General features: G+C 42.9%; 1 protein-coding gene across 1 annotated transcript; it reads left to right on the forward strand.

Annotated features, from left to right (window-relative positions):
• The first annotated feature begins 6,866 nt into the window (after positions 1-6,866).
• On the forward strand, positions 6,867-8,471 carry LOC311077494 (uncharacterized protein). The gene is made up of 5 exons (XM_084106029.1): positions 6,867-7,049; positions 7,417-7,510; positions 7,622-7,709; positions 7,814-7,984; positions 8,134-8,471. Exons 1-5 carry the CDS (start codon positions 7,013-7,015, stop codon positions 8,365-8,367), a joined length of 624 nt encoding a protein of 207 aa, XP_083962155.1. The 5' UTR covers positions 6,867-7,012; the 3' UTR covers positions 8,368-8,471.
• The last annotated feature ends 4,150 nt before the right edge of the window (positions 8,472-12,621 follow it).

The following is a 12,621-nucleotide window of genomic DNA, read 5'->3' on the forward strand; positions in this document are numbered from 1 at the left end:
CACACCATCTCCAGCCACTGCAGCGCTGAGCACACCATCTCCAGCCACTGCAGCGCTGAGCACACCATCTCCAGCCACTGCAGCGCTGAGCACACCATCTCCAGCCACTCCTCCAGCCACTGCAGTGCTGAGCACACCATCTCCAGCCACTGCAGCGCTGAGCACACCATCTCCAGCCACTGCAGCGCTGAGCACACCATCTCCAGCCACTGCAGCGCTGAGCACACCATCTCCAGCCACTCCTCCAGCCACTGCAGCACTGAGCACACCATCTCCAGCCACTCCTCCAGCCACTGCAGTGCTGAGCACACCATCTCCAGCCACTGCAGTGCTGAGCACACCATCTCCAGCCACTGCAGTGCTGAGCACACCATCTCCAGCCACTGCAGCGCTGAGCACACCATCTCCAGCCACTGCAGCGCTGAGCACACCATCTCCAGCCACTCCTCCAGCCACTACAGTGCTGAGCACACCATCTCCAGCCACTGCAGCGCTGAGCACACCATCTCCAGCCACTACAGCGCTGAGCACACCATCTCCAGCCACTGCAGCGCTGAGCACACCATCTCCAGCCACTGCAGCGCTGAGCACACCATCTCCAGCCACTGCAGCGCTGAGCACACCATCTCCAGCCACTCCTCCAGCCACTGCAGCGCTGAGCACACCATCTCCAGCCACTGCAGCGCTGAGCACACCATCTCCAGCCACTCCTCCAGCCACTGCAGTGCTGAGCACACCATCTCCAGCCACTGCAGCGCTGAGCACACCATCTCCAGCCACTGCAGCGCTGAGCACACCATCTCCAGCCACTGCAGCGCTGAGCACACCATCTCCAGCCACTGCAGCGCTGAGCACACCATCTCCAGCCACTGCAGCGCTGAGCACACCATCTCCAGCCACTGCAGCGCTGAGCACACCATCTCCAGCCACTGCAGCGCTGAGCACACCATCTCCAGCCACTGCAGCGCTGAGCACACCATCTCCAGCCACTGCAGCGCTGAGCACACCATCTCCAGCCACTGCAGCGCTGAGCACACCATCTCCAGCCACTACAGCGCTGAGCACACCATCTCCAGCCACTGCAGCGCTGAGCACACCATCTCCAGCCACTGCAGCGCTGAGCACACCATCTCCAGCCACTGCAGCGCTGAGCACACCATCTCCAGCCACTGCAGCGCTGAGCACACCATCTCCAGCCACTCCTCCAGCCACTGCAGTGCTGAGCACACCATCTCCAGCCACTGCAGCGCTGAGCACACCATCTCCAGCCACTGCAGCGCTGAGCACACCATCTCCAGCCACTCCTCCAGCCACTGCAGCGCTGAGCACACCATCTCCAGCCACTCCTCCAGCCACTACAGTGCTGAGCACACCATCTCCAGCCACTGCAGCGCTGAGCACACCATCTCCAGCCACTACAGCGCTGAGCACACCATCTCCAGCCACTGCAGCGCTGAGCACACCATCTCCAGCCACTGCAGCGCTGAGCACACCATCTCCAGCCACTGCAGCGCTGAGCACACCATCTCCAGCCACTGCAGCGCTGAGCACACCATCTCCAGCCACTGCAGCGCTGAGCACACCATCTCCAGCCACTCCTCCAGCCACTACAGTGCTGAGCACACCATCTCCAGCCACTGCAGCGCTGAGCACACCATCTCCAGCCACTCCTCCAGCCACTGCAGCGCTGAGCACACCATCTCCAGCCACTGCAGCGCTGAGCACACCATCTCCAGCCACTGCAGCGCTGAGCACACCATCTCCAGCCACTGCAGCGCTGAGCACACCATCTCCAGCCACTCCTCCAGCCACTGCAGCGCTGAGTACACCATCTCCAGCCACTCCTCCAGCCACTGCAGCGCTGAGCACACCATCTCCAGCCACTCCTCCAGCCACTGCAGCGCTGAGTACACCATCTCCAGCCACTGCAGCGCTGAGCACACCATCTCCAGCCACTCCTCCAGCCACTGCAGTGCTGAGCACACCATCTCCAGCCACTGCAGCGCTGAGCACACCATCTCCAGCCACTGCAGCGCTGAGCACACCATCTCCAGCCACTGCAGCGCTGAGCACACCATCTCCAGCCACTGCAGTGCTGAGCACACCATCTCCAGCCACTGCAGCGCTGAGCACACCATCTCCAGCCACTGCAGCGCTGAGCACACCATCTTCAGCCACTCCTCCAGCCACTGCAGCACTGAGCACACCATCTTCAGCCACTGCAGCGCTGAGCACACCATCTCCAGCCACTACAACATTCTCCTCAGGAAGGGTTCGTGTGCAGCCTGTGATAAAAAAAAAATGCCCAGTTTGCAATATCCTCATTAATAGAAAAAACTTAAAAAAACACATTGACCGCAAACACACAGAACAGCCAATACAGGACATTAATGCCACATTCCATCTTGCTAGCCAGTGCATTGACAAGACAAATGGCGTATTTACAGTCCTTAAAGTTACCAAGGGTCACAGTGTTCCTCTTCATATTCAGCTCAAGACATGGGGAGAACACCATAAGGTCATCTGTGAATCACATGAATGTCAGGTCAACATGGAAGTTGCACAGAGGAGTGGCCTGTCATCATATCAGTGCAAACACATCCGCTCTGTAACTTACTGCACATCTTCTGCAGAATTAGTCTCCCTAAAAGAGGAGATTTTAACCGAGATGGTAGAAGCAAAGTGGTTTAGTAATGAAAAGAAGAAGATATGCCTTACTCGGCAGCAGCTTGCCAACAGCAATTGCATTCCACTCTCTGTTCAAACTTCGATTGGCACCCCTGAAACAAAGAAGTTAATTTCAGTATTTGAACCCAGTGTCTCCTATTACAGCCGGTTGGGACGTGTAATGGTTGTGTATGACTCAAAATTAAACACATGACATTGTCCCTGTGCCAAATTACGGCGTTCATGTGTGCACAAATGTATTGCAAAATGGCACCTTTTTCAGACACAACGTGAGTTATTTCGAACAGTCTTCAGCAGAGAAGAATCACCACACAAAGAGCCACATGCACAGTCTGAGGAGAAGGATTTCAGAGAAGACAGTCCTGTTTATCCTCCAAAAGATCTGGGGCTAAATAATATGGTATGTTACATTCTTCAGCACAAGAAGATACCTGTTGATCTACCAGACGATGTGCATGTACCATCACCAGAAAAAGACTACCCAAGAAACCTTTGTCCAGATGAAAGCATCTGTCAGAGTTGTCCAGGTGTCGTTCTCCTCAGTGATCCCATCCTGATTACAAAGACGGCTAAAATACTCACAAACTGGTCCATTATTGAAGGTATGATTTGGTGTTATGTAATTTTGTGTGTGATATTCAGCTAGATTGTCCTCTGATGTATTACTTGTTTACATTTTAGACATTGCCACCTACTGTAAGCAGTGCCCACTTTGTGGAATGTTCTACCATTACCAGGAGTGGAAAGACTACTTACATAACTTCAATGACCACATCATCCTTGCCATACCCTTATGCCTAACCTTGAGAAGCCTTCTCCAGGTAACTTTTAATTTAACACTATGGTGTAGGTATATATATGTATTAGGGGTGTCACAATATACCAATATGTATATGTTGACGATAATTGTGATATTCAAAGCATGAAATATCAACATCGTGTTAATTTAGCGTGTGACAATATATACCGGTATTGGCGATAACCACAATGTTTAAAATTAACAGGACTCTTATGATAACATGACACGTAAATACACCAGCGCCAGTACCTGGTTGACCTCTCATGTGGCTGTATTGCATCCGCTGACACCTATCAAATAAGAAGACACAGCGCTTATAATTTTATATTAAATTTACATTATATTTGTCTCAAATCATCGTTAATGACTTCATCCTGTGCTGCAATATACATTAAATTACATTCATTCACAGAAATCAGCTGCTTGAATGAGAATTGCTGATATCGGATTTTCAGGTGAGATTCTCAATTCATTTAGTTAACGGATGCTCTGAGGTTAAGTGTTCAGATCGCAGACTCAGCAACTATTGTATTTATTTGTACAGTACAGTCATAACATAGTACAGACAGACATTATCGACATATATCTTGCGTGTCCGGTGTGCGATACCTCGAGTTGTCCAAGATGCGTCGTAGCCACCAACCTTTTTAACCCATCTCTGTGTCCATCACTTTGGGGATTACGCCATTTTACAGAGAGTAAATTGCGATTTATTTTACTAGTCATGGAATGGGAAAGGTGACATTAACCTGTTAACAGTGGTTTTCTGTGATCATATATCCCATTTATTTACGCATCTTATTTTTGCATTTGTATTTGCACTTGATTTTTTTTGTTCAAATCTGCTATCAGCTTGACTTGACCACTTGCTGGGGATATTTAATTTAATTTAATCAATCAATAATACTATTGATCAGCCTTACCAAACGTGGACGTTTTTTCCACTAGAAACAAACCTTGTTGTGTTATTTTGATTTAATACTTTGAAGCTGCTTTGATACAATCTGTATTGTGAAAAGCGCTATACAAATATACTTGACTTGACTTGACGCCAGCGCAACAGGTTTAAGAGCTTTTCAGTTCTTCAGGAAACATTCAGAGAGTGTTTCGCTTCAGTTTGAAACCAGATAAACTTCACATGCTTGTCTTCCTTCATAAAAATTTGCCATAGACGGAGTATACAAGAATTAATGCATGTGCCTTGTGTTTATCAGTTTCGCGATATGTCAATATCGTGAAATCTTTTGGCCAAAATAACCGTGGTGTGAAAAATCTAACATCGTGACAGCCCTAATATGCATGCTAACAGATTTTGTTTATTCCAGGTGCATACTTCTGTGAGCAGAGCCGTTGATTTTTTGCAAGATTTGACCGGTTAAAAGTTTCCGTCAGCAGACACCGTGCTGCATGCCTATTTACACTTTGAGGCACTTACAAAACATGAGTACAATTATTCATGTGTTACCTGTGGTGATTATCCCCCTGTTGTAATAATGGATCTACACAGAAAGGGTGTTTTCCAGTTTTCTGGTATGTTTATTGTAATAATATTCATTTCCAAGTTTGTTTTATTTATTTTCTATTTATTTTTTCTTCATGTTATTGTCATATAGTGACTTTTTGTACACTTTTGTTTTCTTCCAGTAAGTGACATAGAGGAACCTCCAGAAAACTTTCAAGGGGAAGTCAATCTGGAAACATTCTGGGAGGCATTGTCCAAAGAGATGATATGTCGTGGATTTGTTACAAGTATGTGCAAACATAGTTTTTTTTTCACTATATTGCAAAGAAATTAAAAGAATCACACAGCTTAAGTTTTAAATGCTGCTTTTGTAGGTGGTGCACAAAATTCATTTGTTGTTAAACCAATGTATCACTTCTGGGCTCCGTGGATTGGCAAGAACACACGCCGTTCAGATAGTGTGCTAAATACAGAGTATGAAAAACTTAATTCTTCAAAGTCTACCTCAGAGACTGCAGAAATTACGGTGACAGAGGAGAGGCTGAAGGAAGAACTTCAAAAGCAAAAGGTTTGTTTGTAAAAGTACTACTGTTTTTTCCAATATACTACACTATATTCAAATATATATTTTTTTGTAGGTTAATGTTATTCGTAAACTATGCAAAGAATGTGGTCTGGACTCCACTGGATCTCGGAGTGACCTCCTCCTCAGATTGTCTAATGAAATGAAATCAAGGCAAACATATGACAAAATCTTTGAAAAAATCTGGGGTGCCTCTGGTGAGCTTAATTTCTAATAATGTTTTGTCTGGTGTAACAAATAGGGCTTGACATTAACTTTTTTGCTCACTAGCCAATGTAAAACCATGTATTATGTATTATATGTCGCCACATAGCTCCACAGGCATACGACGTAACTCCAGCAGGGCATCTAACTTAGCTGTCTCTCAGTTTCTGTGTTGTCGGTCACTAGCACGCAAGCGCAAGACAACACTGTGTGCATAATTAATACTTATTAGGGCTGTCAAAATTGTTCAAAAATGACGTTCGAATATTCCCTCTAAAAAAACATATAGCATATACAGGTCCTTCTCAATAAATTAGCATATTGTGATAAAGTTCATTATTTTCCATAATGTAATGATAAAAATTAAACTTTCATATATTTTAGATTCATTGCACACCAACTGAAATATTTCAGGTCTTTTATTGTTTTAATACTGATGATTTTGGCATACAGCTCATGAAAACCCAAAATTCCTATCTTAATAAATTAGCATATTTCATCCGACCAATAAAAAAAAAGTGTTTTTAATACAAAAAAAGGCAACCTTCAAATAATTATGTTCAGTTATGCACTCAATACTTGGTCGGGAATCCTTTTGCAGAAATGACTGCTTCAATGCGGCGTGGCATCGAATTTCAGAATTGTCAATCATTAGTTCTTATGCTTCACTGCCTTCGTATTTTCTAAGTAAATTTTTTTTATACATTTTATTGAATTGAACAATCGTGTTACATAATTTTCGCACAATGTCCAAAGAGTTCCATAAATTGATCCCAATTACAAGAAACCCTTTTTGTTTTTGTGACGTGCGTGAATATGGTACACAAAAATTGCCTTTTCTTCTATTATTACTGTCTGTGATTAGCATGAATTTGTTTTGAATATGTATTGGCAACAAATTATTTTTCACTCTCCATTTTGTGGTCTCGTAAACCTTTGTAAGTCACAATTCTTATCACTTTCTTCTGAAGTAAGAACAGCCTTTCTGTATAACTGGTGCATGCATTACTCCACACTTTGATACAGTATGTTAAATATGGAACAATAAGGTTAAGGCTGCGTCTCATTTCTCTGTCTTAGCCCTTACCCTTACCCCTCCCCCTCGGTTTTGCGCGTTCATGTGAGGGGAAGTGGCGTCTCAATTCTCATTCTGATCAAGGGCTAGGGCCAAGGCGAAGGGCTACATAGCCCTTGAAACGAAGTTTGCGGAGGACCACACTTGAAAGAGAGGGGTAACGTATAATTTTTTCAATAAGTGCCAACATCAAGCTTTTTTATGGCTGAGCGTCGTACTGTGAAGGAGTCGCACAAATGTAAGTATTTTCATCAGTTTAATTGACATAATAATAATGACACTCGTGTTTTAGGATACTTTAGGATACTTTAATACAATGTTTAAGCGATTTTAATTGTAATGTTTTTGTTTTGAATCGCTAGTTAACCGCTAGCTAGCAGCTATATTTGTCGAGCTAAGCTAACGTTAACTTTTATCTGTATCCTTGACATGACACTTCATATTATGTTTTTTAGGTGAAATTAGTGTGAAGTGAATTTTCGTGACATTACTCGTTATTCCTTGATTGATTTGACCGGTGGACTGGTTTGATATTGGTAGAACTACGCTACGTGATTCACCTAATGTAACGTTAAACGCATAAAGTTATTTGCCTTTTCCCTCAGGGACACCTGAGGAGACTCGGCGGCTCATTCGCTTCAGGGCAGATAATGAAAAAGAGTTCATGAAGTCCAAAACAACGTCCAAACAACAATGGGAGTGAGTAATTCATTGTTCAATCATATTCTTGCGTCTGTTTTCTGAAATTTTATTTCTGTGTTGTGCTTAAAATACCGGTATTGAACGTTTGAGCTGTCGGTTGTGATGCAGGAAATTTGTGAAACAAATTGACTTAGAGGGCAAGGTGACTGGACGGCAGGCTTCCAAAAAATGGGAGAATTTAAAACAAAAATACAAGGTATATGATGTCCAGTTTAAAATAATTTCCAATTACCTAATGAATGTATCAGCTAGCTGGTTGTTTACTCTGTGTGTGTGTGTGTGTGTGTGTGTGTGTGTCAGGAATTGAGGACTCCAAAAACCGGCTCAGGGACAGACCAGGGTGAGGTCACTGTTGCTACATGGCAGTACTATGGAGAAATGCATGAGGTTTTGGGTGCCCGGCCTGCGATGGACCCCCCTGTGGTGGTGGCATCCTTCCAACCAGCAGAGGATCCCATTACAATCCTCATGGTGAGGCTAATCATTTACCATGCAATTCAGTACTTTCATGAATTCCACTAACATCAGATTTGCAAACATTCTCTTTAAATTTCATTAGGAGATATTTGCTGAAAATTTCTAAAAAGTAACACGATTTTCTTTCTTTCTTTCTTCTTTAGGATATTGTGGAGCCCTCCACCTCAGCAGCATCCTGGACCCCTGATACAGGACCCAGTAGTATGCCAACCAGTACCCCTGCAGCAACAAGTGCCACGACATCTAGGAGGAGGTCCAATCCTATTATGGAGTACCTGATGGAGGAGTCTCTTCAGGAGCAAAGGCGCCATGAAGAGAGTGAGGCGAAGACACAGAGGTTTTTAGACCTCTTTGAAAGAATGATTGAAAAGATGTGAGAATTACCTGTTCAATTGCACAACGGTTTACTTATTCATTTATTTGTTTTAAGAGTTTATATTGTTTACATTTTTTAATATGTATTATTGTTCTAAGGATTACCTGTTTGCACAACTGTTTACATATTACTTAATTATATTTGTTTAAAGAGTTTATCATTTACATTTGTCTATGTATTATTGTTCTAAGGATTACCTGTTCAATTACACAACTGTTTACATATTAATTTAATAGTAATGTTTTAAGAGTTTATATTTATATTTAAATATGTATTTTTATATTTATATTTGAATATGTATTTTTATATTTACATATGTTGTAATAGTTACTGCTGTTGAGCAATAAATGATGTTCTTATAAAAAGGCTTTTCTAGATGTGAATAAATTCTACAGTAATACAAAGCATAGTCACCATATGTAGTGTGTTTTTAAAAGATTTATTGCAAACAACTGTAGAAATCCCACATTACACCCCACTCCACGAACAAAAAAATAATACCAAGGTAAGAACATGCCTACTCCTCATAAAAAACTTCCTCTGACTATTGTTTTAAAAAAATGCAATAAGAAAATATGTAACAATAACATTTATACAACAATACAAACACACGCATGCCAACGGTTAAGAAATTGGGGCAGAACAATAGTGCAAAATCAACAGTGCAACATGTCTCTTCATGTGGCCTGCACATCCCCGGAAACTTGGGCAGCCAGTGCGTCTCGTGTTGCATTCCCTGAGGCTTCGTTAAGTGCCATTGGTTCATGGAGAGGATGGGGATCAAGATCATCCCTGGTAATATCCTCGTCAGGATCCAGTGTGTCCCCATTGTCCAAGCACACATTGTGTAAGAATGCACAGCTAGCAATTACCTGAGGTGCAAAGGTAGGTTTGACTTCCAGTGCCCGGAACAGAGTTGACCTCCACCGTGTTTTCATTACTCCAAAGGCCCGCTCAATTATGCTGCGTGCCTTTGAATGGCGGTGATTGAAGCGTTGCTGCACTCGTCCACGTACTGGCTCTTTGTATGGTGTGAGCAGGCATATAGGGGTCTGGAGGCAGGGGTACCCACCATCACCCAGAATAATGTATCCCGGCGGGGGGTAACGTCCAGATGTGTAAAAGGAGCTGTTTTTCATCACACGCGTGTCATGGACTGACCCTGGGTAACCCACGAAGATGTCCAGGAACCTTCCATCTGCATCACATATGGCCTGCATATTGATCGAGTAAAAGCCTTTGTAGTTAAGGTAGTCTAGACGATGTAGATCTGGTGGTTTAATCCGAATGTGTGTGCCATCTATCGCCCCTACAACGTTGTGGAATGCAGGGGTCCCTGATAGAGCCACAAATCCTTGACCCAAAGCTTGCAGCTCATGTTGTGGGAAGGAGATAACTTTGTTTAGATTGTTCCAAATATTCTGTGCCACCTTGTGTATTACTCGAAATACTGTTGCCTTGGGGACATTGAAAACACTTGCCACCACCCGGTATGAGAGTCCGTGTGCCAACCAATATGTATATATGAGGACCTCTAGTTGATTTCCCCAGCCATGATCTTGATTCCTGTCTAGAAGCCTCTGTAGGCTATTCATGGCTCTCCTGGTCAAGCGTAGGTCCTGCTTTATTTCAGCCTCTTCGTCAAACCATAGGCGCAAGATGGGCACAGTCGCATCCACTCTGCAGTACATAGGTGGACGATCGGCCTGGAGAAAAAAAAGAAAAAAAAAACTTGTTCAAACCTTTAATAGGCAGAGTCAAAAAGGTTACATATACACTCCCCAGTAAACCGCACAATGCACACATAACTACTCTTGTACCCTCAGCTATGAAATTCTGGTAACATAAGACATTTGGCATTATCAGGACCCACAAATATTTCCCCCATTGCATTATTATACATTATAATCAACATTATGTACTATATAATGTTGATTATAATGTATAATCTAGACTGTAACAAACAATATACCGCAATAAAAAATGCAACAATACATTGCATTTTTTATTGCGGCATATTGTTTGTTACACCCCTAAGTTACATGATATTGTCTATGATATTGAAACTACATTACAAAATTAACGCATACATGGATAAAAATACATGTGTTTCCTCAGATCGTAGCTACAACAACATAAGAATAGTAGGCTAACGTTAGCCGCTTGTTAATGTTTTGCTTAGCTATGGTGTCGCCGGCGCTGCCGTTAAATACAATGAAACATACGTACCATGACTTGATCCGTGAGCAGTCGAATGCGTCTGAGACACAATCTTCTTCTACGGTGTCTTTCATTGACGGCACACAAGCGTGCAAAGATAAAGAGAGCCCAGGAAATCGACATCACAACCTGAGACGACGGCATCTTCGTTTGCTTATGTCAACGCTTGTCGCCTCTGTTGACGTAGCAGCCAGATAGTGGCAAGGGAAGATGACGCAAACAGCAATCGAGTGGCGTCTCATTTCTTAGTGGAACACTCTACCCCTACCCCCCTTCACTCGGTATCGAGAAGCAAGGGGAAGACGCAGACAAAGGGGTAAGGGGAAGGGGAAGGGGTAAGACAGAGAAATGAGATTGGCCCATTCTGCAGGTTCTGGATCACTGGCGTTCTCTCCGTCCTCTCCTTCCAGATGCTTTCTGGCAGTTCTGCTAAAAAACAAACAAGTTTCATTTCTTACAATCATGATGAGAGAGGAATAATCAATATTTCAGACTCTGAACTAAGTATTATAAGGCTAATCACATGTTGAAAAATATTAGGGCTGGTCCGAATACCATTTTTTGAGCTTCGAAGCTTCGGTAGTAATGAACATCGAATATTCGAAGCTTCAGAGAGAGGGGCTAAACATATTCTTCTCTCTAATAAAGGCAGTATTCTCTATGTGTCTGTCTGTCCGTTTGCATTCTTATTATTCTGAGGACCGTTCATCCAATCGACTTCACAAGGGAGTGCAGTGTTGCATTTGGTGCAATATAGATGGACACGCGAGACGCGACACGTTCAGAATTAATAAACGTTTAATAAACAACAGAACAGCGCGAGTGGGAAGCGGTGCACCTCACAGGGCTTATATGCTCCGAGAACGGACACTGCACTAGTGATATAAAAACGCACACACACACAGGTCTGTTAAATTAAGCAATACTTTTAAGGTAGTCTCATACTTTTCTGACTAACAAATTACTGACACAGTAAAGGGTAGATTTAAATATAGAAAAACTAAATTTAAATAAAGAAAAAACAAAATTAAGTTAAAATTAAAAACGAGATTAATTTAGATTGATAATAACAGGTAAAAAGGCAAATACATTTTGTTTCTATTATTCTATTTTCCTAGCATGCACGTGTTTTCCGCGGGGCTCAAGCCGTGCCTGAGACGTGTCTCACTCAGGCAGTGTGCAAACTCCAACCTGTTAACATGGGAGCCGGAATGAAAACGGACACGCCACGCAGCCAGTGTGTTGCCGGCCTTATTCAAGCGTGAATGAGAACCGTTTGACGGGGGATCCCAGGTGTGCAAAAAAAAAAAAAAAAAAAATTTGAATGTCAAATTTTCAAATCGAATACCAACCCACTGAACAAATATTTGAATATTCGGATATTCGGGTCCAGCCCTAAACAGTTATCTACAGGGTGGGAAATTCCGTCCTCTTTTCCACATGACTCCATCATCTGCATATAGGGATTTTCCTATTCCTTGTCCTACCTGAGAAAATATGTCATTAATCATTATATTAAACAAAATTGGGCTACAAACACTACCTTGAAGAGTACCGTTATCTATTGTGTATATTTTTGAATAACTTGAACCAATCTTAACCTGTATTGTACGCTTGAAAAGGAAATCCATTAACCAATTATACAACCTTCCTTTGATACCTATTTTATCCAACTTAATTCATAATCCCTCCTTCCACAACATATCGTACGCTTTTTCCACGTCAAAAACACTCCAAATCAAATCAAATCAAATCAAGTATATTTGTATAGCGCTTTTCACAATACAGATTGTATCAAAGCAGCTTCACAGTATTAAAATAAAATAATACAACAAAGTTTGTTTCTAGTGGAATTTATTGATTGATAGAATAAAATTAAATATCCCCAAAATATCCCCAACTGAGCAAGCCAAAGGCAACAGTGGCAAGGAACCGAAAAACTCCATCAAGTGACCTAATGGTGTCCTAAAACTCCATCAGGTGACCTAATGGAGAAAAAAAAACCTTGGGAGAACCCAGGCTCAGTCGGGGGCCA

This window comes from Abramis brama, assembly GCF_963993115.1.
Source record: "Abramis brama genome assembly, chromosome: 1".
Classification (NCBI taxonomy): Eukaryota; Metazoa; Chordata; class Actinopteri; order Cypriniformes; family Leuciscidae; genus Abramis; species Abramis brama.